At 51.3% G+C, this 23,987-nt stretch overlaps 10 protein-coding genes across 10 annotated transcripts; 5 read left to right on the forward strand and 5 right to left on the reverse strand.

Moving 5' to 3' along the window:
* Window positions 1-1,451: 1,451 nt before the first annotated feature.
* Window positions 1,452-2,888, forward strand: N7496_003523 (N(6)-L-threonylcarbamoyladenine synthase family protein; the record flags this gene model as incomplete). The annotated part of the gene is made up of 3 exons (XM_056696454.1): window positions 1,452-1,564; window positions 1,629-2,006; window positions 2,048-2,888. The coding sequence occupies 3 exons, from the start codon at window positions 1,452-1,454 to the stop codon at window positions 2,886-2,888; spliced, it is 1,332 nt and encodes a 443-aa protein (XP_056558666.1).
* Window positions 2,889-3,334: 446 nt separating this feature from the next.
* Window positions 3,335-4,001, reverse strand: N7496_003524 (uncharacterized protein; the record flags this gene model as incomplete). The annotated part of the gene is made up of 5 exons (XM_056696455.1): window positions 3,335-3,426; window positions 3,493-3,570; window positions 3,618-3,647; window positions 3,722-3,906; window positions 3,979-4,001. The coding sequence occupies 5 exons, from the start codon at window positions 3,999-4,001 to the stop codon at window positions 3,335-3,337; spliced, it is 408 nt and encodes a 135-aa protein (XP_056558667.1).
* A 392-nt stretch (window positions 4,002-4,393) lies between these two features.
* On the forward strand, window positions 4,394-7,747 carry N7496_003525 (putative PHD finger domain protein; the record flags this gene model as incomplete). The annotated part of the gene is made up of 2 exons (XM_056696456.1): window positions 4,394-6,807; window positions 6,862-7,747. The coding sequence occupies 2 exons, from the start codon at window positions 4,394-4,396 to the stop codon at window positions 7,745-7,747; spliced, it is 3,300 nt and encodes a 1,099-aa protein (XP_056558668.1).
* A 556-nt stretch (window positions 7,748-8,303) lies between these two features.
* Window positions 8,304-9,543, forward strand: N7496_003526 (RNA recognition motif domain-containing protein; the record flags this gene model as incomplete). Its single annotated transcript, XM_056696457.1, has 4 exons — window positions 8,304-8,361; window positions 8,430-8,529; window positions 8,590-8,948; window positions 9,005-9,543. The coding sequence occupies exons 1-4, from the start codon at window positions 8,325-8,327 to the stop codon at window positions 9,541-9,543; spliced, it is 1,035 nt and encodes a 344-aa protein (XP_056558669.1). The 5' UTR covers window positions 8,304-8,324.
* Window positions 9,544-10,944: 1,401 nt separating this feature from the next.
* N7496_003527 (DPY30/SDC1 family protein) lies at window positions 10,945-11,254 on the reverse strand (the record flags this gene model as incomplete). The annotated part of the gene is made up of 2 exons (XM_056696458.1): window positions 10,945-11,032; window positions 11,097-11,254. The coding sequence occupies 2 exons, from the start codon at window positions 11,252-11,254 to the stop codon at window positions 10,945-10,947; spliced, it is 246 nt and encodes an 81-aa protein (XP_056558670.1).
* Window positions 11,255-11,841: 587 nt separating this feature from the next.
* On the forward strand, window positions 11,842-14,349 carry N7496_003528 (fanconi-associated nuclease 1; the record flags this gene model as incomplete). The annotated part of the gene is made up of 3 exons (XM_056696459.1): window positions 11,842-12,311; window positions 12,381-13,764; window positions 13,840-14,349. 3 exons carry the CDS (start codon window positions 11,842-11,844, stop codon window positions 14,347-14,349), a joined length of 2,364 nt encoding a protein of 787 aa, XP_056558671.1.
* A 291-nt stretch (window positions 14,350-14,640) lies between these two features.
* On the reverse strand, window positions 14,641-15,535 carry N7496_003529 (40S ribosomal protein uS15; the record flags this gene model as incomplete). Its single annotated transcript, XM_056696460.1, has 4 exons — window positions 14,641-14,839; window positions 14,920-14,966; window positions 15,202-15,234; window positions 15,334-15,535. The coding sequence occupies 4 exons, from the start codon at window positions 15,533-15,535 to the stop codon at window positions 14,666-14,668; spliced, it is 456 nt and encodes a 151-aa protein (XP_056558672.1). The 3' UTR covers window positions 14,641-14,665.
* A 727-nt stretch (window positions 15,536-16,262) lies between these two features.
* Window positions 16,263-17,699, reverse strand: N7496_003530 (8-oxoguanine glycosylase OGG1; the record flags this gene model as incomplete). Its single annotated transcript, XM_056696461.1, has 3 exons — window positions 16,263-16,684; window positions 16,732-17,549; window positions 17,608-17,699. 3 exons carry the CDS (start codon window positions 17,697-17,699, stop codon window positions 16,263-16,265), a joined length of 1,332 nt encoding a protein of 443 aa, XP_056558673.1.
* Window positions 17,700-17,888: 189 nt separating this feature from the next.
* N7496_003531 (splicing factor u2af large subunit) lies at window positions 17,889-19,778 on the forward strand (the record flags this gene model as incomplete). The annotated part of the gene is made up of 4 exons (XM_056696462.1): window positions 17,889-17,916; window positions 17,964-17,989; window positions 18,042-19,223; window positions 19,278-19,778. 4 exons carry the CDS (start codon window positions 17,889-17,891, stop codon window positions 19,776-19,778), a joined length of 1,737 nt encoding a protein of 578 aa, XP_056558674.1.
* A 943-nt stretch (window positions 19,779-20,721) lies between these two features.
* N7496_003532 (putative cellobiose dehydrogenase) lies at window positions 20,722-22,430 on the reverse strand (the record flags this gene model as incomplete). Its single annotated transcript, XM_056696463.1, has 2 exons — window positions 20,722-20,829; window positions 20,904-22,430. 2 exons carry the CDS (start codon window positions 22,428-22,430, stop codon window positions 20,722-20,724), a joined length of 1,635 nt encoding a protein of 544 aa, XP_056558675.1.
* Window positions 22,431-23,987: the final 1,557 nt, after the last annotated feature.

A 23,987-nucleotide genomic window follows, 5' to 3' on the forward strand; every position in this document is an offset into this window, starting at 1 on the left:
CAGGGCCATGAAGATGATTTGTGTCTCAATGTGTTGAGCCGACGATTATACCTTACGACGTTGACGGGCCTCCGATTTATGATCTTTAGTGTAAGCAAATAGTTTAACCAATTCAGTCCTTACCTATCAAAGTTCTTGTGTTACTTAAATGGGTCTTATTGTAGCCCTGGATAAATCTAATGAGCGATTATCTTACTGAATATCTGGGGGATAGTCCCTGGACTTCCCTGGGGTAGAATGTGAGCTAATCGGCTTATCATATCGCTCCTTGGAGGGCCTTGGCTCCACTTTCTCCGATGTATCTAAGAAATTAAATATCATTGGCCATATCCGGCGGGGAAGTAGTCTTATCTTGCTAGTTCACAGTTTGAAATAAAAACGACACTCTCATTGACGTATCAAGAACAATACATCCCATTTCGACTTATGAGAGGAGTTTTCTATAACCGTCGACTGCGATCTGCCATGTCTAATAAGCAAGAATCCATGGACTCGAGCTTGGATACCTTTGAATATCTGATGTTCCAAATATCGGGGCAGAAGAAGGCACTTTTCACTGATAGCAGCGAGACAACATTGGTTTGATAGTTCACTAAGTCAGCATTAAAGACCATGGATCTGTATTTTTGCAAGTCAGAGGAGTTGGGCGACTCAAAATTATGTGGTCGTTATAAAGTTGTGCAGTTGGGTGGGATAGGACATATACGTTGTAGATAACTTGAACTCTCTCATACGTTCGACTCGCGTGGTCTTCATTGGTCAAAATGTGATGATACAGACATACAGCGAGAAAAATACAATATTAATCTTTTTACAGCAGTCCTTGGTAGAGGCTCTGGTATTATCGATCCAGCCCAAGCCTCGACATGAAGACGAATCCCGAGAACAAGAGATTCAAAGTGAAAACGTTGCTCAAAATGTATCCGCAAGAAGGGTTATCATCAGCTTCCTCCCCAAAATCAGCAACCCCCGCGTCTGGCCTAGCGGTCAAGGCCTGGAATTTGCCAGCCTGATTCGCGTAGTTCGAGGAAAAGAGTACTCGTAGGCCCGGCGTGGGGGTTTTTCTCCTTCCTTTTTATGACTGCGGAATTTTATATTACCACAACAGATCAACGTTCCATGCTTTTTTTGATTCGATTTTAATATAATTATAATCAGATTAATTAGGAGAATAATATGATATTTTGTAATAACTTTTCAATGCTGCTGGTGGGTAGAAATATGGGGGATTTATTGTATGAAACATTGTGACGAAGTCAATATTGGCCGCGGTTGAGTTTGTATGGTAAACAGAGTTCGAGGGTTCGATTCATGGGGGTGGAGATTCTTTTCTAATAAAAATGAGGCATTGCCGTATTCGAGCTTAGGGCATCCTTTCAGGGCTCATTTGGTCCGTGCATCTCCGATCTTTTCTCCCGGCGCGTCCGTCGACGATCGGGTCAAGCTCAGCAATGTTTTTATCAAGAGGCTCAGTTGCGACTCTACGCAAGTCGGCAACGAGCGCGTCACGCAGCCTTCTACGATGCCGACGGGGCTTACTTACTCTCGCGATCGAATCATCATGGTAAGTCCAACAAGCCTGAAGCCGTTCGTCGGTCGCATGCTCTAACCACAGCTCTTTACAACAGTGACGACACATCAGTCGCGATCGTTGAGAAGAAGAGCGATAAATCGACTGGAGACCAGGCGAAAATCCACTTCCTCGAAAATATCACCGCCGACTCTCGAGCTCACCGTGGCATTCACCCGATCCTCGCGCTCGAGTCCCATCAAGAGAACCTCGCCGATCTTATCAATAAGGCTCTCCAGAGTCTACCGGTTTCGAATGGCGATGTCAATTCAATAAGACTCGCTGATGGATCAAGCCGCCAGCGGCCGGACTTTATTTCTGCTACTAGAGGCCCCGGCATGCGTTCCAACTTGTCGGTCGGACTGGATACGGGGAAAGCCCTTTCTGTTGCGTGGCAGATTCCCATGGTTGGAGTCCACCATATGCAAGCGCATTTGTTAACTCCTCGACTGGTGTCATGTCTGGAACAATCTAAAGGCTCGAATTCACCAAACGTCACATCACCGCAATTCCCGTTCCTGTCCATCCTCGTTTCGGGGGTCATTCGATCATTGTTCACTCCAAGTCCCTCACGGACCACAAAATCATGGCATCTAGCGACGATATCGCCATGGGCGAGACACTGGATAAAGCAGCCCGAGAGATCATACCCCCGACTCTGCTTGAGCAGGCCAAAACGACCATGTACGGCAAGACCCTGGAGCAATTCGTTTTCCCCAATGGTCCGGCCGATTTTGCGGATTACAGACCCCCGATGACCCGCGGGGAGGAGGTGGTTAAACGCAAAAGCCAGTGGGGATGGAGTGTCACGACACCATTCGCGAACACCAGGGCATTGCAGCTCAGTTTCTCCTCTGTCGCAAGCATGGTTGGCAAAATTATCAAAGATAAGAATGGCTGCTTATCCGATGAAGAACGGGTCGATTTAGGCAGAGAAGCTATGCGTGTCTGCTTCGAGCATCTTTCGTCCCGCACGATCATCGCCCTCGAGGCTCTCCGTCTCAGACATCAAGATGAAGAGGAGATCAAGACTCTCGTCGTGAGTGGAGGTGTCGCAGCTAACAAGTTCCTTATGCACGTTCTGCGATCATTCCTGGATGTCCGTGGATTTGAACATATGAAGATTGTCGCTCCGCCTCCGTACTTGTGTACTGACAATGCGGCTATGATTGGATGGGCGGGCATCGAGATGTTTGAGGCTGGGTGGCGGACTAATTTGAGCTGTCGCGCTCTCCGCAAGTGGACTCTTGATCCGCAGGCCGAAGATGGTGGAGTCCTGGGGCCTAGTGGGTGGGTTCGAGATGGATCGTCCGTGTAAGATTATGTATACTCAGACTGTATATTAGCGATACCCCATATTGTATATTAAAGATAAATCATTCTACTCAGCGAATCGAATATTTCCAAGCTGAAGTCGTAGGGAAATCTCCTCATTTTTGCAGGGGTATCGTCCCCAAGAAGTATCTGTACGGCTATTGTAGAAGGTCTACTGTACACGAGAGCAGCAAGTCAAGCTTATGAATACATGACCAAATACGCCGATGCAATGTTTGAAACAGCCCTCATGATTATTACAGTGAGAGCAATGCAAGCTATCCTCCCATACAGGTCCTCCCATCATATCCATGAATCCTCCATAGTAGGGTATCGATGATGCGCCGTCCTAAACCATGCAAAAGAACCGAATCCATGGACCGGCTCACTGTGCAATAAGAAATTCTTTTTGGAGAAAGAAGAAAAGAAAGTCCTCCACTTGGAAGAAAATCAACCGCCGACGGGAGGACCTCCACGCTGGAGAGAGGCGACTTGCTTGCGGAGCTCGATGAAAAAGTCCTTTCCGTTTGCCATTGTGTTTGCTGTATTGATCAAGATTAGTGACTAGATCACCCGAGACGATTGGGGTATAGTCGCTGCAAACGTACATTTCGAGCCCCATGGGCCACCTGATCGCTGGTTGTTCGTGTCCTTGCCAGCGGGCTTGTAGAAGGGAGCTTTCGGTTCTGTAGCGAGGAGGTTAGACCGCTGTAAATAGATATCTCAATTATACCATCGGAAGGGTTGGGTATACCATTGGGTCCTATACAATTATCCGTAATGTCAGTCTTCATCCTCTTCTGCCTCTAACTGTAAACAGGGTCCGCTCGGGCTTACCTTTCTTCAGGACATTCTTGACTTCGGCAGCATTGAATCCCCGAACTGGTACATGCTGGTCCTGCGCTGGGCTATGAGAGCCCCAGGATGAATTGCCACCACGAGGACCACCTTGTCCTCCTGTTCTGTCACGGTTTCCATTGCCTGACTGGCGTTGTGATGACTGGCGAGCTGGCCCGCGCCATCTGGATCGAACGGACATGATTAGTTAGGTCTGGGAGGTGTGGGAGACCATCTGTTCGGTTGTTACAGCATACCTGTCTTCACCGGCACCACTCATCGTCGTTGTGGATAGCTGTAAGGATTGAGATTCGGGAACGTGATCAAAGGGGATCCCCAAGGAGCATGCGGGGAAGCTGTGGCCAATTCCGCGCAACTGGAAGAATTTCGGCGCCTGAGGCGTGCAACGTCTCCGCCTTGGACCAGATAACAAAACACTTGAATCAACTCCAACCACCAGAGCTTCACTGGTTCCGGCAGACCTTCGTTTTTTGTTCTTCGGCTTTCTTAATACCCGGTCGCCTGGGGCTTCCATCCTTCTACTTCTTTCAAGCGATTCTCCCCGGGCGTCTCGCCACCCCTGAACCTCGCGATCAGCGACCTGACGTGTCGACTGCCATTCCACCCGACGTCGATCAGCATCCAGAGAGCTTCCCAAGCTTGATGGGAACGATGGCGCCTATGTCTAGACATTCGCTTCCCGGACGTCCCTCAAGATCATCTCAGCCAAAGTCATCCTTGAAATCCTCGCGCAGCGCCGTAGACTCCCCAGAAGGCCCTCCTTTGAAGAAGCGCAAGTACGTGCCTGGAGGACCTGGAGGTGGTGGAAGATTTGTCGAGCTCGAAGCTGCGCAGCAGCAACAGCAACAGCAACAAGAGACGACACCAAAGAAGAAGTCTTCTGGTTCTCACCGACGTCATTCCACTAATTCACGAAGCCGGCCCGCGCGCGACGAACAGTCAACCCTCGCTCCGCCACCACCTCCCCCTGTGCCCATCACACCACCCTCCGTTACGCGTCCAAGGAGAGATAAGAGAGAGAACCGAGGTCGTTTCACCTCGTCAACAGCCGCAGCCCTGGCTCTGCAACAAGGCGATGGATACAAACCGCGCGAGGAGCGGGGTTGGGAGGAGTTCCACCCCGATCTAGACATCGATGGCAGGCTTGCCGTTTTCACCTCGGCGGAGGTAGACACGGTTGACCCTGCTGTCAATTCCCTGACCCTGGAATCTATTGCAGGTGCCAGTGTCCAGGATAACTCGGGGACTCCCATGATTCATTCCGCCGACTTGGCCTCGCCAATTCCTTTCAAGCGTAGACCTGGACGTCCGCCGCGTCGCCCTGAGGCTATCCTCAATGCACTGCTTGCGCAACAACAGAGGCCAAAGGTCATCCCTCCACCGGGTCCGAATCCTCGGGAGAAGTTGACTCTGCCGAAGCCGTCATTCCGCCAGAAGGATCCATTCACCTTTTATGAGAAGAAAGGCGTTGGTCAGCAGAACTATGTCGACCGAACTATGGCCAGTGTTGGTTATCAGGAGAGCGATCTGTTCATTCGCCACGATAGGCGTTTCATCCGTATGGCCGAGGGTGCGCAAGAGGACGACATGGATATCATCCAGCCTGCCGTTACCGAGGGTGACGTTAATGCGTCAATCGGGCGCGTCGAGTATGATATGGATGAGCAGGACGAGAAATGGCTGGACGAATTTAACGCCAAGCGTCGAGAAGATCAGCTGGAGCCGATCAAGCCTGCTATCTTCGAGATCACCATGACCAAGATCGAGAAAGAGTGGCATGCACTCGAGAAGCGGATCCCGAAGCCAAATCCCAAGCCGCCTCAGACGCAGCGGCCACGCTCCAGCTCTGCGGCTGCAGTGAATGGCGAAACTGCTGGCCCGGGTGAAGAACAGGACAGTAAATGCGCCATCTGCGATGATGGCGATTGTGAAAACTCGAACGCGATTGTCTTTTGCGATGGCTGTGACTTGGCCGTTCATCAGGAGTGTTATGGTGTTCCTTTCATCCCGGAGGGTCAATGGCTCTGCCGCAAGTGTCAGCTTCTGGGCCGCGGAACCACCAACTGCATATTCTGCCCAAACATCGAGGGTGCATTCAAACAGACCACTTCGTCGAAATGGGCTCACCTACTTTGTTCCATCTGGATCCCAGAGGTCTCCATCGGAAACCCTTCTTTGATGGAGCCAGTCACCGATGTTGAGAAAGTACCACGCAGTCGCTGGAAGCTGCTTTGCTACATCTGTAAGCAAAAGATGGGAGCTTCAATCCAGTGCAGTAACAAGAACTGCTTCGTTGCGTTCCACGTGTCATGCGCGCGACGTGCTCAGCTGTACCTCAAGATGAAGATAGGACATGGGCTCATGGACTCACATCTTCTTAAAGCCTTTTGTGACAAGCATGTACCTCCAGAGTGGCGGTTGGAGCATGGTACTGATGCTGCGACTGCCGATGCGATTGAGTACTACCGCAACACTATGCAGGGTAGACGGTGGGGTGATAGTCAAGCGGCGGCGTTGTCGTTGGGACCTTCACACGCAGAAGATGGGGAAGAAGATCGGACTCTTACCCCTCGCATCACTTTGACCGTCGGCGGCAACAAACGCAAACGTGTTCCCAAAACCATCTGGAAGTTGCCTTCTGGCGCCCCCGTCATCCCCCAGGTAGTTCTCGACTCTGTTGTTGCCGCTCTTGGACGATTCACTGTCCGCGGCCGCAAGCACTACGCGGAGGAGGCTTGCAAGTACTGGACCCTCAAGCGCGAGGCAAGACGAGGCGCCGCCCTTCTGAAGCGCCTTCAACTCCAGCTTGAAACCTTTTCCTCCATGGAGATGACACGCAGAGATTACGTGGCGATGGGCGTCACCGGCCACAAACGCCTGCAACGCCGCATCGAATTTGGCGACCTACTCTACAAAGACCTTGACCAACTTCGTACCCTATGTGCTATGGTGAAAGAGCGAGAGAGACAGAAGCTCAAGGATGCGGAGATGCTCCGCCACATCGTTGACACCGTCTACTTCCCCATTTTCCCACTTCTCTGGCCCATCTTTGAGAAAGCGCAAGTGTAAGTCACATCTTCCCTTACGTGAATCGCAAATTAACACTAACATGACTACAGTCTGGATGGCAAGGGCACCTTCGCAGCGGGCATGCAATCAATCCGCAAGCGGCTGGAGGAACGTTTCTACCCCTCCGTTGCTTCTTTCTCTGCAGACCTGGCTAGCCTGTTCACATCAGAGATCGGTGTCGCACCTGCTGGTGATACTGCCGCTCTGCAAGAACAGATCAGTGGACGTGCGCCCGAGCTCAGCCTGGAGCAACGCGAGAAGCGCAAGCTGGCCAAGCGAATCATCAAGTCTATCCAGCCAGCATTGGAGGATGCGATTCGAAAGGAGAGCGAGCTGAACCGCAAACCTTTCGAAAAGGAGCTTAAGGAGCTCGACGTGATCCTCGACCACAGTGTCATGTCCCGACGGGATTCTATTGAATTCGAGGGTGAGACCGAGATGGAGGCTGGCGAGCTTGATGCCAAACCCGAACCTATGGAGGGCGTTGAACACGCCGTATCCACGACGGAAACCGCAGCATCGGTGGAGTCTCGCCCAGCCGAGGACGACACCGCGACTGCTCAGGAACCCGCACCTGAGGACGCTGCCGTCGAGGAGGCTATCCCTCCTAACGAAACCAAACCCAACATCAACGCAACCTATCGCCGCCACCCAACTCCCGTGTTGACCGAAGAAGACCAGCAGCTGCCCCTGGCACAGGGCGGTATCCAGTGGTACATGCAGCCATTTGATCCCATTGGCACTACCATTCACGAGGAGCGCTGGACCGGACGGGATGTTATGCGTGGCATGAGCGAGGAACTCAGTGAATTGGACGAGGACGAACTCAAGGATCTGGTAGACGACGAACTTGAGCCGGGTTCCAGCAATGCGCCCGCCAATGCAGGCCAGTTGCAGAAGGATGTCCGTCGGACACGTCGCGGACGTTTCAAGTGATCCAAGTCATGAGGATAAATTAGTTTTACGAGCGACCATGAGGCGCAGGCAGGAGTTTTCGGAGATCTGATCTTTTCCCGGGTTTAGGTTTCCCTGCAAAGTAGTCTAATATGCAATCGAAATCCATTCATCAATTTTCTGATCTAGGGTAATTTTCTATCTAGCCTTTTAGTGTAAAGAAAATTATAAGATAGAACAACTATGACTAGCGATAGTCCAGGATGTATCAAGAGTATACTAAAACCGCCCAAGTCGCTTTGGTTACCGCAGCTGCAGATGAGCCTTGGCGCCTTGTTTGCTGTTCAACTTGCATCTCCCCCCTTGTGACAAACATTTCATTGCCACGTCCCTTTTCTTTTCTTCCTCTTTCTCTCCTCGCGGATACTCTATTCTCTCCTTTATCTCGTCGGCTCTTTTCTTTGTGGTTTCTGTGCTTCCCTCGTGTTTGTCTTACAGCTCTCGGGTGTGTTGTTCCTTTCCGGAAAGCCTAGCGCCCCCGTCAGCACTTCTTATCTTCGATTTCTCTTCCTTCCTTCTCCCCCTTCTCCCCATCCATCCTTGTTTCTCTGAACCCATCATGGCTGATTACGACAACGACAACGGCCGTTACGCTGGTAAGTCTCTTCATCTCTGTGAAACCTCTCCTCTCCTCTCTAACCAGCCGATTTGTTTTTCTCCACAGACGAGCCCCGGTACGACCGCGACCGTAGCGCCTCCCCTCGCGATGAGCCCCGGGGCGACCGTGCTCGCAGCCGTTCCCCCAACGGCCGAGCTGAGGACAGGTAAATACGCCTAGCAGCAAACCTTTTGTCGACTCATCGCTAATATAAACCCCCTTTCAGCCGTCCTGGCCCCCTTCGCAAGGCCCATCTCGTGGAGGAAGAAGAGGAGGAGGGCGCCCAGAACACCGGCTCCAACCTGTTCGTGACTGGTATCCACCCGCGTCTGACCGAGTCCGACATTTCGCGTCTCTTCGAGAAGTACGGCGATGTCGAGAACTGCTCCATCATGGTCGACCCTCACTCCAAGGAGTCGCGTGGTTTCGGTTTCGTCAACATGAGCACTGGTGAGCAGGCCGACGCTGCCAAGGAAGGCCTTCAGGGTGAGGTTATCGAGGGTCGCACTCTCAGCATCGAGAAGGCCCGTCGCAGCCGTCCCCGTACCCCTACCCCTGGCAAATACTTCGGTCCCCCCAAGCGTGGTAAGTCCTTATTCTTGATCGGTCCTTTGTCTTTGATAGATGCTGATCTTCTCTAGACGATGGCCGTGGCCCACCCCGTCGTGGAGACCGCTACGATGATCGCCGTGGCCCTATGGGTGGCGGCGGTGGTAACTGGCGTCGCCGTGATGATGATTACTATCGCTATGGCCGCTACGACTCTTACAACGACCGCCGCGATTACGGTCGCGACTATGGCCGTGGTGGAGAGGGTGGTGGTCGCGGTGGAGATGGTGGCTATCGCCGGGACTACGGTGGAGGTCGCGATTATCGCCGTGATTCTCGTGATGACCACGGCTACCGCGGTGGCGGTGGTGCTGGTGGCCCCGATCGCTATAGCGACCGTTACAGCCGCGATGATCGCCGTGGTGGTGATGACCGTCGTGGCGGTGGTGCTCCTAGTGCTGGTGCCGAAGGCGGTGCTGGTGGTGAGGGCCGTGGCTACTATGATCGCGATGCCAACCCTCCCAGCTACGACGCAGCCCCTCCTCGTGAGCCCCGTGAGCCCTACTCCGGTGGTGGCGGTGGTCGCTCCTACGAGGGCCGTGGTGGTGAGGAGCGTTACGGCAGCAGGTAATGTATTCCCTTGCAAAGTCAAAGCTTGGATGTCGGTCCTTGATATCTCTGCTTTATGATGGCTGAATGTTTCTTTATCACCCCCAATCTCTCCCCTATTCCTCTACTTCCCCTTATGTCCCATTGCTTCCCAATATGTTTCCTTTTCTCAAATTGTTTTAATGCGGGGTTTGAGCCGACGGGGCCACGGGCGTCGTTTCTCATTTTGTGTCCTTTTTTTGCTTTCCTTTTTTTTTCTTTCACGTCCTCGTCTCAGAACGATAAACGGAGCGCCATCGGCCCTACTGCGACCGACTCGGCAAAACTATTCTCTTCGGACGATCCCAGTCTTGTCGTCATCGCTTGATCGCAAAGATGATGTGGCTCTCTTTTTTATCTGTTCGCGACGCAACTCGGGAAAAACTCTAGCGGCAAGGAAGAAAAGAAAAAACAATTATCGCTGTAATTCGGCTATCTCTTGGGGTCAGCACCTTCGGTCAAAACTGTTCGCCTTATGCACAACACTCTTCAGCTTCAGCTTTTCCAGTAACGGCTCGGTCTGTATTCGACAAGTCTCTCTAAAAAACAATTGTGTCGCCCTATCATCACCTTTCATCATTTCATCCATCCACCTTCTACACCTTCACCCCGTTCTTCGTCTTTATTCTGTTCGCCAAGGCCGTCGTCTTCGCAATATGTAGTATCGCCGATATAATTACTACAGGCGATTTAAATATCCGGTAACCCGGAAGGCGACCCAGGCCAGGAACAAAGGTAAGATATTTTGAAGTGCTGACTTGGACATGCATGCTGTCTTTTAGTGGCATATCTCTAGGGGGAATTTGTCTTGTCCGAAATCTTTCAATATCCAATGGATTCCTGGATTCAGTCACTTGGTTCGATCCTAACTCCCTCCCTGGACTATACTCACTTTTCTTAGGAATCAGCGATCTTCGAATTGAATTGGTAAGTTGTATACTAGCCGGGCCTGGGCTCGATTTTAATTTCATCAAGGAAAAAGCAATTATTTGTACTATTGCAATTTGATTGGGATCTTTTAGAGCGTAGACTGTCTGTCGCGTGCTAGAAATATATATCTAGATATACTTCCAGCACATTAAACTTGCCGCATAAGCTAAGTAACTATTCATTCCAGATATACATGTCTTTATCTTACAAAGATCACATCAATTCACACGAGTCCACCCGTAAACACTAGTTAATCCTGAAAAATGGAATTGGGGGTATCAAACAAGCTTCGTGGAGCTGAAAAGCCCACATTTTCTACCAAAAACACAAATACACAACGGTGTCTTCTCCCATGAGGAATCCCGCCGAGCCATTCTCCTTTACAGCACTAAATCAATCCATGAAAGCGCCTTGGAACTCCTTAAAACCAGACACGAGCCTCCTTGAATAGCCTTCACTCCGACTCTTTCTTCGCATCACCCTCGACTTCCTTGCTCTTCTGAATCAAGAATTCCCCTAGGACCTGGAGCGGATTGGACGGCCTGCATTCAACTAGTCAGAATTCCCTGCCTTCCATCCAGTTATGGTCATTATGCGAACACTCACTGTTCCCTCGTAACGGTCTTCATCCCTTCCAGCAGGTACGGCACAATCTTCTCATTCAGGTATACCCGAGCCGGAGCACCGCCAGGTCGGACTTGCGTCGCTGCTGCACTGGAGAAGTCCATGGAAGGTGTATTCGGTCCGCCGTTTGTATCAGCCATGGCGCTTGTGGTTGGTTTGTGTAGCGGTAACGCGGGATGTGAAGGTGTGGTCGTGGATGTAGGGTGATTGGAGGATGGCACAGGGGCGGACTGGAGGTTTTAAACGGAAGAGATGGTTAGAGAGATGTTTCTGCGGGGTGACTGTAGTGTAATGCGCTTTTGAGGGGATTGGAGGCGTGTAGAAGGCTGGGTTTGGTTCTTCGGAACCAGGTTGTGCTGAGCCCGAGCTGTGGAGCTTCTGGAAGCTCGTCTTTCCCGCAGGAGCTGTGAGGGGGACGGTGAAGGGGGTGGGGACTTACTGGTATATCAGCCATGACGGGGGTTAAAGAGCGGAGCTATGAATTATATTCTCTTTCCCATTGCTTTATTCTGTTAATGTAAGTTCCCCTCACTCGTGGGCTGCTTGTTTCCTGTCACTTGGATTCAGTCACAATCACTCCAAACAGTGCAAACATCACCCAATCAAGGCATATTACACACGTGACCTCGTGTTATCTCGCGAGGCCCTCGACGCGACGGTCACTACGGCCTGTGAGATCTTAAATGAGACTGTGCTGCGAGGATATTATCCATGGCCTCTTCCCAGAATGTCTCTGCTGCATTACTGGGAGACTCAGCGCTCTGTGAAGCGCAGAAGGACGTCTGAGAAGGATACCGATCTCGAAACCAATCTCAGCGAGAAACGACCACCGAGTCCGAGTCCGAGTCCGTCCTCCGGTGTGGTGGACACGGCTACTCCTGTACCCGTTGCTGAAGAGCCGGATGCATATATCCCCAGCAGTCAGACGGAATTGGAGACTTCGTTGCCTGCGATTCAGACCGACGAGGACGCGATTAAGGCTTATGAGGCTAGTCAAGCTGAGAAGGATGAGGCTGAACCGGGGTTGCATGTGAGATTGCGGGATGGAGTGTGGCAGAAGGGGAAGAGTTCGATTTATGTGGATGCGTTTAATTTGGCATTGGAGACGGTGCTGGACGAGGAGTCGCACTTGTTTAATGAGGCGGAGATGGAGGTGTTTCAACAGTGGAAGGATTTGTCTTATGAGTCGCAGTATCTGTAAGTGTATACCCCATATGACCCATTGGCTATCTCCATATGAATTGAAATTGACAGTTTATTTTCTAGATATGTACGGCTTTTCCTTCGCAAAACCTCTGCCTGGCACCGTATCAATCGATTGGGCTATTACTCTGATATCTCGGACTTGTCTGCGGTAGCTACTGATCTCCAGCGAGATCGTATACTACCCAAGAACGAGGACCAAGAGACAAGGGATCTAGACTTTGGAAACTGTTTTCGATTCGCCGACGGTACACAGGAGATTACCACGCTGGAAGAAGCATCGTCTCTCCTGTTACTTGACGAACTGAAGGGTTTCGCGAAGGAAGTCAAGGCCCAAGGGAAGAACAAGAAAGAGCTGCTGGCAGCTCTATGCGAGACTAGTCAATCACAGACCGGACTCGGGTTCAAGGAGGAGCCGTGCAAGAACCAACCTGGTAATAGGGATGGTCACTTTCTTCAGAAGATCCTGGATTACACAGGGCAGTGCATTCGGCTCACGCCCGGACCACGAGCTCTCTTCGAGCGTGTGCATCTGGTATTCTACCGATCCACTGAGTGGACAGAAAAGTCCCTGACGACCATCATCCTGGCAAAGATATCACGGCGAAACTTCCCACAGTATATCGTGTGCCGATCGAATTCCATATTCTCGTCCCGAGCCGCACTGCTGGAATTCGAGTCTGCGATTCGAACGCAATTCGAGATTGACAATATCCTAGAATTCAACGGTCCTCCAGCTACGGAGTCACTACAGCGGATCATCGACTTGGCTGACAAGTTCCACCCGCGATGGCGGGCCCTCGTCGACGAAGAGCAGCGCAAGGAAGATTCCATCTATGAAAGCGGCGAGGGCGCGTATCTCCGTCGTTTCTCGCCAGCATGGGTATACACGAGGATCATCCATAAAAGCCTCCACCCACTCGGCCGGTTCAAAGAACACGAGCGCGAACACGACGTCCTCACCGAACTCCTCGCCCAGCGCCTCTTCCATGCCGCCCGCCGCGGCGCCTGGTACCAGCGCAAAGCCTTGCTAGAAGAACATTACATGTGGGCGCTAACGCCTACTGAGGCCCGGAATGAGGAGAACCAGCGTAAATTCTGGAAACGGGTTGCGCTGCGGACGTGCGAGGAGGGTCTTGAAGATCCTCTTTGCCATTTGATATATCATTATGATCTGCAGAAGCGGATTACGAAGCTTGAGAAGGCGTTGAGGGTGGTTAAGAGGGAGCAGCATGATTTCGGACATGTCATGTTGAGTAAGCCTGTTGAGCGGACTATCGAGGGGATTCGCATTGAGAGAGATGAGGGGCCGAAGAAGGGGAAGGCTACTGTTTGGATTGATGAGCGGGAGGGTGGGGAGTGTCGAGTTGAGAGTATGTGTTTGAGTTGGTATCGGGATCATGGGTGGAAGGGGTATCATTCCGAGGGGGGGATTGTGAGGACTTTGGTGCGTATACTCGAAGATATGGATGATATACTCCCCTATTCGATCTAGCATAATTGATTGCTGACCAGTCTACAGTTCGGCCTCCTCTTCTACGACATCCTCTTCACCTACGTTCCCAACGTTTTCCAAACCCCCTTCCAAACATGCCCCCTCGACCTGCACACAGACGTATTCTATCCATCCCGCGCGTCAGAAATCAACCACCGCCTCGTCGAAATCACCAACGGCGCCGCCGAGCGTCTCATCCGGGGAATCCACGACCGCGAAGCCGCCACCCAGCCCTGCGCTATCGGCATAGACTGGTCCTTCGAGCTAGACGATCTTCTCGAGATCGTGCGGTGTTTCCGTGGTGAAGCACTAGCTACTATATGCAAGGTTATGGCGCAGGAGTATCAGCAGCGTGGTGGTGGGATTCCAGATCTGTTTTTGTGGAACCCGGACAAGGAGAGTGTTTTGTTTGTGGAGGTTAAGTCGGAGAATGATCGGTTGAGTGATACGCAGCGGCTGTGGATTCATATTCTTCTTGGGGCTGGGGTGCAGGTTGAGCTTTGTAATGCCGTTGCGAGGGAGGTGAGGACTGATTGAAGCAATGGATGGGGATCATGGCGATGTTGTATTGTATAGATTCTGCATTTGTACATGAGGGTTTGGTTTAGATTGACGACGTACACGAGCAATATACCCTTGATTTTTACTACCCTATAACCGTCCACAATTTCTACAAATTCTTGCTTGGCGCAAATCAAGGAACAAAAAGACATGGGTATAACTCGTAATAGTTCTTTTTTTTGAATGGGCGGATCTAGCACATGTAGATGAAAAGTAACCTCGACATCGTATGCCAGAAACTGCTTTCCTTCACAACTCCATCCCCATTTACCACAATCAACCACGCCTTAACTTATGCGACAAGGGTGGAGGCGGTGGCGCTCTCGTAGCGCCAGGTGGGGGGAAGGACACCGACGGTCTTGTAGTAGCGGGACAGACGGTGGATGCGGGACTCGATCAGAATGAGGCGGAACTTGGAGTCCTTGTCCTTGCGGTTGCGCTCGAGGTGCTTGCGGACAGCGACGGCCTGTGAGGATTGGATGTTAGCGAGGATAGTTCAAGGGGGCGCATTCATGCAGCAGGGAAAAATCAAAAGCATGTGCTTACCTTCTTGATCAGGAAGTAAAGGTCCTCGGGGAGCTCGGGAGCGAGGCCTGTATATTCCAAAATCTCTCTGTCAGTCTTGTTCTAGGACCAAGCAGAGGCTTAGCTGCTGGTGCATTTCTGCAACCAGAGTATGTTTATATATGGAGAGGAAGTATCGAGACGATCTCAATGTGAAAATTTCCATCTCAGTTTCCAGAGATTTTTTTGCGAAACGTTCCCATGCGATTGTACTCGTCCTTCATCCGATTGAAGCGATGAGGGGAGTGGCGATTGGAGTCGTACCGTTGGACTTGAGGATACGGAGGATCTTGTTACCTATTCACAGACAAGACGTTAGTTCCCATTTTTTCTTCCAAATTCGCAAGTCCGTATTTCGCATTTCGCTTGCGCATTCAAGCCAGAGGAATTCCATACCGGTCACAATCTTGACCTGGGCAACACCGTGGGAGTCACGGAGGACAACACCGATCTGGGAAGGGGTGGCACCCTTCTTGGCCAGCTTGCAGATGTGGTCGACAACCTGGTCGGGGGTGGTCTTGAGCCACGCGGGGGCGGCGCGAGAGTAGGGGAGCGCAGAGGACGAAATGCCCTTGCCCTTGGAGTGAAGGCGACCCATTTTTGCTGTGAAGGTTGGTCCGGCGACGGAAAGCTGGTCGGAGGTTGTCGAGGTGGATGAGAAGTTTCAAGGTGGAGTTTGGGATTGAGGTGAAAGTGTGAAGGGGGGGAGTGTGGGTCACGTGGTGCGGCTTCGCTTATTTTTCCGCGAGATTTTCCTCGAGACCTCAAAACCGTTCCGCTTTCCGCTTTTGCTTTTCTTTTGATAAACAACGACAACTTGGATTTCTTCCCCGAGGTTGCAAGTTTGGATTGATGTTTCCTGCAGCTCCTTAAGGTTGATTCCGTTGTGTTGTTCTATTTACGCCACTCGATCATCCGGCTCAATCAATCGCCATCCATACGGTCAGTCTCTGCCTCTTTGCTTTCCTTCGCCTACCACCCCTTAATGATGAAAAACACACTTTTTACTTTTTTCTGGTACCTCTTATGTCAGAAGGCGTGTTTTCGGATGCGTCTTCGATGATCTAACTGGACTTCTGAATATGTCAAATGGCTTTCACATGCTTGTCATTTATATTAGAAAACTGTCTTGCTGACTTTGCTTCTAGGATACTGATAACTAGCATATTAAACTCGGTACAAATATAGAATAGCATCAATGAACTCCTTTCATTTACATCATATTTTCACTGGGCAGTATAGTCCATCTGGACACTTCTATTTTCAATTGTAATGTACATGGTTTGCCTCTGGCCAGAGAGTATGCCCGGGTATCAAGGAATCTTCTATCGACGGAGTCTCTTGGACACTCTCCTGGTCTCTGTCGTCTGAGATGCAAGCACGATACCCTCTGTCGAGTCCTTTCGTTTCTTGCCTCTGGTCTTCGTAGCAGGCTTGTCCTCCGAGTCCTCGACCTTAATATCCACCGTTTCTTCTTTAGGCGCTGTCAATGCCACTGCAGTTGTCACCTCGGTCTTGATCTTGATCTCCGAGTCCTCCTCTTTTACTGACACACCAACCTTTTTCGTTGCTGCAAGTCGATCTGCAAACGACCGTAGGTCTGCTGTGAAGAGCACACTATGTGCCCAGCCTGCTTCCTGGCCCCAAAGCTTTCGGAAGTGATTGGCCACAGCGTCATAAGTCGCTTTAGTGAGCGATTTATTGGAGCTTTTGCCAAATCGGTAGTCTCGCTGTGCGATTTGCCATACTGCTTGAGGTTAGACAGATACTCGACAAGGTCTCTAGGTGGCTTACCATGGGTGTCAACGGGTACTGATTCGCCCCATCCGAGGCCCATCAAGCACACGCAATCAGATACTTTTGGCCCGACACCTTGTAGCTCAAGGAGTTTCTCATGAGCATCACGGTAACCCTGCCGTCCCTCGGGCTTCATCCCATCACCGGGCTTTGCTTCCATTCCGAATGCCGGTGACTCGGGATTGCAAAGGCTATCTAACCACCCTGCCTCTCTCTCTTGAGAGACCATGACGGCTGTTTGGTAGATATACCTTGCCCGATATCCAAAGCCGAGACTGCGGAGATTGCTCTCCACGTCTTTGCACGCCAATGCCTCCGGAGTCGGGAAATCATGGTATGCGCGTTCGCCGACCTTGGCAATAAACGGGCCGTAATGGATACATAGCTTTTCCACCATTTGCGAGATTCGGGAAATATTGTTGTTGCTGCTGCATATGAACGATACGAGTGCTTCCCAGGCATCCTGGCGCAATATCCGGATTCCAGTGAATTGGGCTGCCTTTTTCTTGAAATTGGGATCCTGAGTGGACCATTGGGTGTAGAGATCGGTCAAGTTGAGGGATAGGTTGAGATAGTGTTTTATAATTCGGAGGACATGGTCGTCATGTGAATTGGCTGCATGCGCCTTGTTGTCGGTGGGTTCGGCATCGGATTGCGCTCGAGAGGGAATTTCTGAGATCGGAGGGGTTGGGAGAGAGGCCGAAGCGGGTGCTCGGTAATCTCGATAGTAGAGGACCGATGAGTCCTGTTTTAGAGATAGCAGCTTGCCGTAAAGCACACAACGCCATTCTTTGCTTTCGGGAATATGCTGCCATCTTACAAGGGGTTAGCCTATGCGACCAAAGGATTGTATGACAATTGAATGGGGATTACCTAAAAGATTGACCACAGCGCAACGTTGTATTGATGCAAATCTCATTCAGGCCTATTGGCAGTTTGCGCCACTCTGAAAATGCGCCCGCCATGCTTGTTGTTGAAAGGAAGTTTGCGATTGAAGGGCCTATCGAAAAGTGATACGACCGATAAGAAGCATTTCTGCCCGTACTGGTCGAATTGGTAGGCGGTAAGTGGCATACCGCCCCCCAGCAGGAGCTTCCAGTTTTCCCCTTCGATGAGCTACCACAAGATAGCTTCGTCACCCCCCCAAGCTCAACATGAACGGTGATACCTATTCCTCCAGAGGTTAGTAATCTTGGTCGCCTCTTTTTTAATTGTACTAACCTTTCTAGATTCGGGCCGTCCCCGCGATCACTTCGTAAGTGTCAATTTTGGCTATCATCTGATTGCGACTAACCAATCCATCCCAGCGCGACGAGCGACGTGATCGAGACCGAGGTGATAGAGGCGATCGGGCTGAGCGAGGAGGAGGAGAGAGACGGCGATCCCGTTCTCCTCACTTCGGTTCGCGTGGTGCGCGACGTGAACCAGAGGCCAATTCATACTCGTCAAGCCGCGACTATCGTGCCCGAGAGCGAGAGGACCGGTACTCTAGCCGCCGGGAAGACCGCGAATGGGACCGCGGTGACCGCGGCGAACGTGGTGAACGTGGAGAGCGCGGTGAGCGTGGAGAGCGAGGTGGAGACCGTGGTGATCGCCGCCGACGCGATTTCGATGACAGACCCCGACGAGACCTTTTCGACGAACGACCCCGACGTGGCGGCCGCGATGACCGCCGAGACCGTGGAGAACAAGATCGTGGTGGTGACAGACGAGGTGGGGGAGGAGGAGGTGGCGGTGTTGACCGCGGTGGACGGCGCAGCGCCTCACCACCACGTAGGAAAGAGCCTACCCCAGATCTGACGGACGTGCCGTCGATCTTGGAGCGCAAGCGTCGCCTGACGCAATGGGACATCAAGCCCCCTGGTTACGAGAATGTCACCGCCGAACAAGCGAAGCTTTCTGGCATGTTCCCTCTGCCCGGAGCTCCTCGACAGCAACCAATGGATCCCAGTCGTCTGCAGGCTTTCATGAACCAGCCTGCCGGTGGTTCTGCCGAGACCACAGCTCTCAAGCCATCCAACTCCCGTCAATCGAAGCGTCTCTTCGTCTACAATATCCCCGCCGGTGCTACCGGAGACAGCATCATGTCATTCTTCAACCTACAGCTCAACGGCCTGAATGTCATTCACAGCGTCGATCCTTGTATCTCTGCACAGGTGGCCGACGACCAGTCATTTGCCCTTTTGGAGTTCAAGTCGCCCAATGACGCGACTGTGGCTCTGGCGTTTGATGGTATCACTATGGCGGAAGGTACTGAAAAGGGTCTCGAGGTTCGCCGACCCAAGGATTACATTGTTCCCAATGGAAGCGCCGAGCAGGAGTACCAGGAGGGCGTGCTTCTCAATGAGGTGCCAGATTCACCCAACAAGATCTGCGTTTCCAACATCCCCGCGTACATTCCCGAGGAGCCTGTTACTATGCTGCTCAAGTCCTTTGGTGAACTCAAGTCTTTTGTCTTGGTCAAGGATGCTTCGACCGAGGAGTCACGGGTAAGTGTCGCCTTCCAAAAGATCATGTCCACGTTTTATTCTAACTCATTGTAGGGGATTGCATTCTGCGAGTACGCCGACCCCACAGCTACCACCATCGCTGTGGAGGGTCTCAACGGCATGGAGCTCGGTGACCGTCATCTGAAGGTCGTCCGCGCCAGTATTGGAACCACCCAGGCTGCTGGTCTCGACATGGGTGTCAATGCCATGTCCATGTTCGCCAAGACCACCTCCCAAGATATGGAGACGGGCCGTGTCCTTCAGCTTCTGAACATGGTAACAGTGGACGAACTTCTCGATAACGACGACTACGAAGAGATCATGGAAGATGTCCAGGAGGAGTGCGCCAAGTACGGCAAGGTCTTGAGTCTGAAGATCCCCCGCCCCTCCAGCGGCAACCGCCAGGCCGCGGGTGTTGGTAAGATCTACGTGAAATTCGAAGCCAACGAGTCTGCCTCTAGTGCCCTGAAGGCGCTTGCTGGTCGTAAGTTCTCGGATCGTACCGTTGTGGTTTCGTACTTTGGCGAGGAGAACTTTGACGTAGACGCCTGGTAAGCCCGGGACGGATGCTCTGGCATGTTGATTGTTTTTTATCGTCCTTTTATTTTGCTGGCAGCAGAAGGAAATTCAAATGTATCATAGCAGCTCGGCCCTACATTTCCCTGGCCATGATGCCTTTTGTGAAACTTGTCTTTTAAGATGTAATGCTTCGGCGTTTTTTGGTCGATGCTTCCTTGGTGAAAACATTCTCGTCGATGAGTAGTAGAGCTGAAATCGTCTATCAGCTTGTAGCTTGTAGAAAACTATTCAAAGGTCCTTCAGGACTGTCCAAGGAGTTGCGAGAGGTAGCGAGGGCTGATATTGGCGGTTGTATAAGCCACTGTTAATGTAGAGAAAATGAGGGTTATCACCAACTTCCAGGTCTTCCAGGTAATCTCCCCCCTCATATGGCCTAGTTGGTCAGCCAGGTTGGTCGCCACCTGGTTGGCCAAGGGTGTGCCCCTGTGAAGGAAAATTGAGGGGAAATATGGTTGACTGGTATCCGATGTCGAGCATCGCTCCACGGATGACCGGGCACACCCTAGGGGGAGAGTGGGCGAGCGGCTAAACCCCCCGCTCGCCGATTTCTTCTTTTATTTTTATTTTTTTTCTATTTAATAGATAGATCCCCTTTATATCTTCTATTCTAGATCTAAACTAAAATATTTTAAAGGTATTATAGTGGTGTAGAGGGAGATTGTTTAGGAGGTATGGTCCCGGAGAGTATGACCTTCGGCATCGTGGGATCGCGATGGAGCATTTTGCTGAAGTATATAAGGAACACGAAGGTCGGGGGTTCGATTCATGGGAGGTGAGGTCTTTTATTTTGAATTGCGTGGCACTTCAGAATCTTCATTTAACCAGTAAATTTTGGGGAAAAGTGGGATGAGTCCCTTCTATAAGCTTCTTTTGTACATTTCTCGAATCTCGGTCAACGAGATGCTCAAGATAGGATAATCTATTTCTGGGCAAGAATCCGGGCTGAAGCCGCCTCGGCAACGACCATGATAGTGGCCTGGATGTTACCAGTGGGAAGGTCGGGGTGAATACTGCCATCAACAATGAACTGGATGGTAGGATTCCTGTCAGTATGTATGATCCCATGAAGGAAATGTTGATTCGAGGATAGCATGCACTTACCAGGTTGTCCATTCCGTAGACCTTGGCGTTAGTGTCCACGACAGAGGTACCGTTCTTGCGGCCATCGTCAGTGCCCATCTTGGCAGAGGAGGCATAATGGTCACCAGCGGTGGGGGAGGCAAGGATAGACGAAGTGTTCAGGCCCTGGGTCAATTCAAAGCCGGACGACGGGGCGTTGATGTCGTTGACCAGCTGCTGGATGAAAGCACGCATGGCTTGACGATCACCTGCAGTCTGCATGTAGGGAGACTGCTCGATAACGGTGTTCTGCTCCGAGTCGAGACCGAGGACACCGGAAGAGGTAAGGCCGTGGGTCATGTAAACCTTGATCTGGACAACGGATCCTTCGGCTGGGGCACACGAGCCCTGGTAATACCGAGTCTGACCGTTCACCTCGTTGGAGCTGAAGAAGATCATGCGATGCTTGCCCTGGGTGAGGAGGCCACTGCCCTGCTTGTAGAGGTTGATATCGGCGGTGTCGCTGCCATTCACGATGCTGTCGTAGTCGGGAATGCCAAAGGTGCCGTTAGTCTGCACGGTGACGGTGAAGATCGGGTGGTCCTTGATTCCAAGGCCGACAGGAAGGTTGATCCAATCCTTCTCGGCGGGAACAGCGATGCCACTGTTCTTGGCAGTCTCGATCTGGCTCTTGGGGCCAATGCCAGAGTTGAAGAGCAGACGAGGAGTGGAGAGAGCACCAGCAGCGAGGACAACACGGCCGTTGTGGGCAAGGGTGATGATCTCGGTCTTGCCAGAGCTGGTCTGCACCTCAATACCAGTGACCCGGGAGCCCTCGCGCACGACGCGGAGCACCTTGATACCCAAGTGCAGGTCGAAGTTCTTGCTCCTCTGGGCAATGGGCAGATAAGTGCGAATTGGGCCAGCACGAACCAAGTCTTTGATATTCCACGAAGGATAACTGTAAACTTGGTGCTTCTCATTGGGCTGAGAGATCATATCAACCGACTTCCAGCCGAGCTTGTTGAAGAAATTGGAGAGAACAGTGTAGGAACCCTGATCATAGCGCTTGCCATCAGTCGAAGGCAAGATCGTGCCAGGGTTCCGCTTGTAGAGCCTCTCTGCAGCAGGCTTGATATCCTTCCACTTCCATCCCGCCGGCCAGTTATTGTTGTCGTCAAAGTCGTGCTCGGGAGGGTGCACGAAGACCATGTAGTTCACCGTCGTGCCACCGCCAAGAACGCAAGCAGCATAACCTCCAGTGTCAGAGCACATGTACTCGCTCCACTCGGGAAGGGCACCGAGATCAGCAGAAAGACCAGGAAGATCGATCGGCGTCAACTCGTTGCTCCAGGAAAGAGTATCATTGGCACCCGTTGCCACAGTTGGACCAGTCCCTCGCTCAAGGAGTAGGACCTTCTTGCCTGCCTCGACGAATCTTTCAGCACTGATGATACCGGAAGGCCCGCCTCCGACGACGATGTAGTCGTAGTATCCATTCTTGAAGCTGGATGCAGAAGCCAAGCTTCCTGCAGCAGCAATCAAAGCTGCCTCGCGAAGGAACCGCATTATTGTTCTCGAATGCGGGAAAAACGATCAAATGTGTGTATATGCCTCTATAGACTTCCGGATATAGGGCTTCGGAAGTATTTAATCTTCCTCCCTCCTCAATGTCCTCTCGGTGTGGCCTGTTTCGCACCCTCCTGGTTCCGGAACTTGGCCGTGTCCATATTGTGTCATAATTCCCTTGGTCAAGTGGCTACCTTCCTTGTCGGGCGTAGATGAGCCGCTGACGGAGCATTGGAAATCTTGAGCCAAGCGTCTAGAAGACTAGAACGCTGGTCGAGTGGAGCTTGGCGAGGGCTCTTTCGGAAGTGAAGAGCGGAGGATTTCTTCAGAGTTTCTTCAGAAGTGTTTGAGTAATGCTTCAGTAATCAAATCTTCTTGAAACAGGGACCACTTTGAGAATCGAAGAAGGCATAGCGCGGTTAGATCACTCGGCGATATGTCGATGCAAGACCCGCGACTCCACCATCAAGCCTTGGAATGGCTGTGCCGAAGTTCCACCGGCTTCCCGAGATGCCCGATACTTGAGTCCTATTCGCCGAGCCACACCAGAAATTCTCCTCTCGGGTCCGTGGACGTCCTGTAAAAGAGTAGTAAAGGGTGGAGATTTGATCAAAATGGTAAAGATCGTTGGCACTAAAATTCTCTAAACCGTTGGGCTGCATTATCTGATCAAGAATTTCAGGGAGTCAGGGACGGTTGAGATTTAGTGGCATTATAACCGGGTTTTCGATCACCCAGATACTACTGGAATTCATTACCCCATCTGATTAGATTACCTCACAATGCTAAGAGCCTTAGACTTAAGCATAATAGAGGGCTGCGGAAAAGGGATCATGCGGCTAAGAATATGTAAAACAGTTGGCAAGGATCGGCATTTGTTTCAGAGACCCATGTGGCTTGCCGTAGCCAAGACAATCAGGCATCAAAAGATTAAAGTTGGAGGGGTTTCAAGAATGCTGGAATCGATTCAAATTGTATGAGGTAAATACACTATGCCGATTTTGCTTGTTTGAAACGTGAGCCTGGACTCAATTCGGCTCCGTTGGGAACTCGTATGAGATTGTCCTCAGGTAAAGTATGCCCCTCGCATACAAAGAGGGTAGAACAGGGTAGCACATCAAGTCAGGAAAGAAAGCCTTTGGGTCTGAAAATCTTGCGTCATAGTTAGTCTCATCTAGGCTACGGGGCTCAGATGGCTAACAGACAATATGCCTGGCGCGTATTTTATCTACTTAGAGCACCCATAATCTTAAGATTCGGCTAGAGGCTACCGACGCGCGGATTTTTTTTCTCGAACGGGGGCATGTGGATATTCAGAAACAAGGCTGAGACGAATAGGCCCTTATGGTATAGGTTTTCGTTATTCCAAACCAGGATAGACAGTGTTTCCGGCTAGATCGCTTAAATCGTCGAAGTGGAATTTTCAACACGACAGCAACTTTTACAAGTCTGGAATTCGGCAGAATGCTACGGAGAATTTGAACTATAGCTACAATTTCATCTGAACCATGGCTCTACCTATTTGCCAAGTTATGTGAGTTTGAGCCACACACCATA

This window comes from Penicillium cataractarum (assembly GCF_028827025.1).
Source record: "Penicillium cataractarum strain IBT 29864 chromosome Unknown utg000002l, whole genome shotgun sequence".
NCBI classification, from domain to species: domain Eukaryota; kingdom Fungi; phylum Ascomycota; class Eurotiomycetes; order Eurotiales; family Aspergillaceae; genus Penicillium; species Penicillium cataractarum.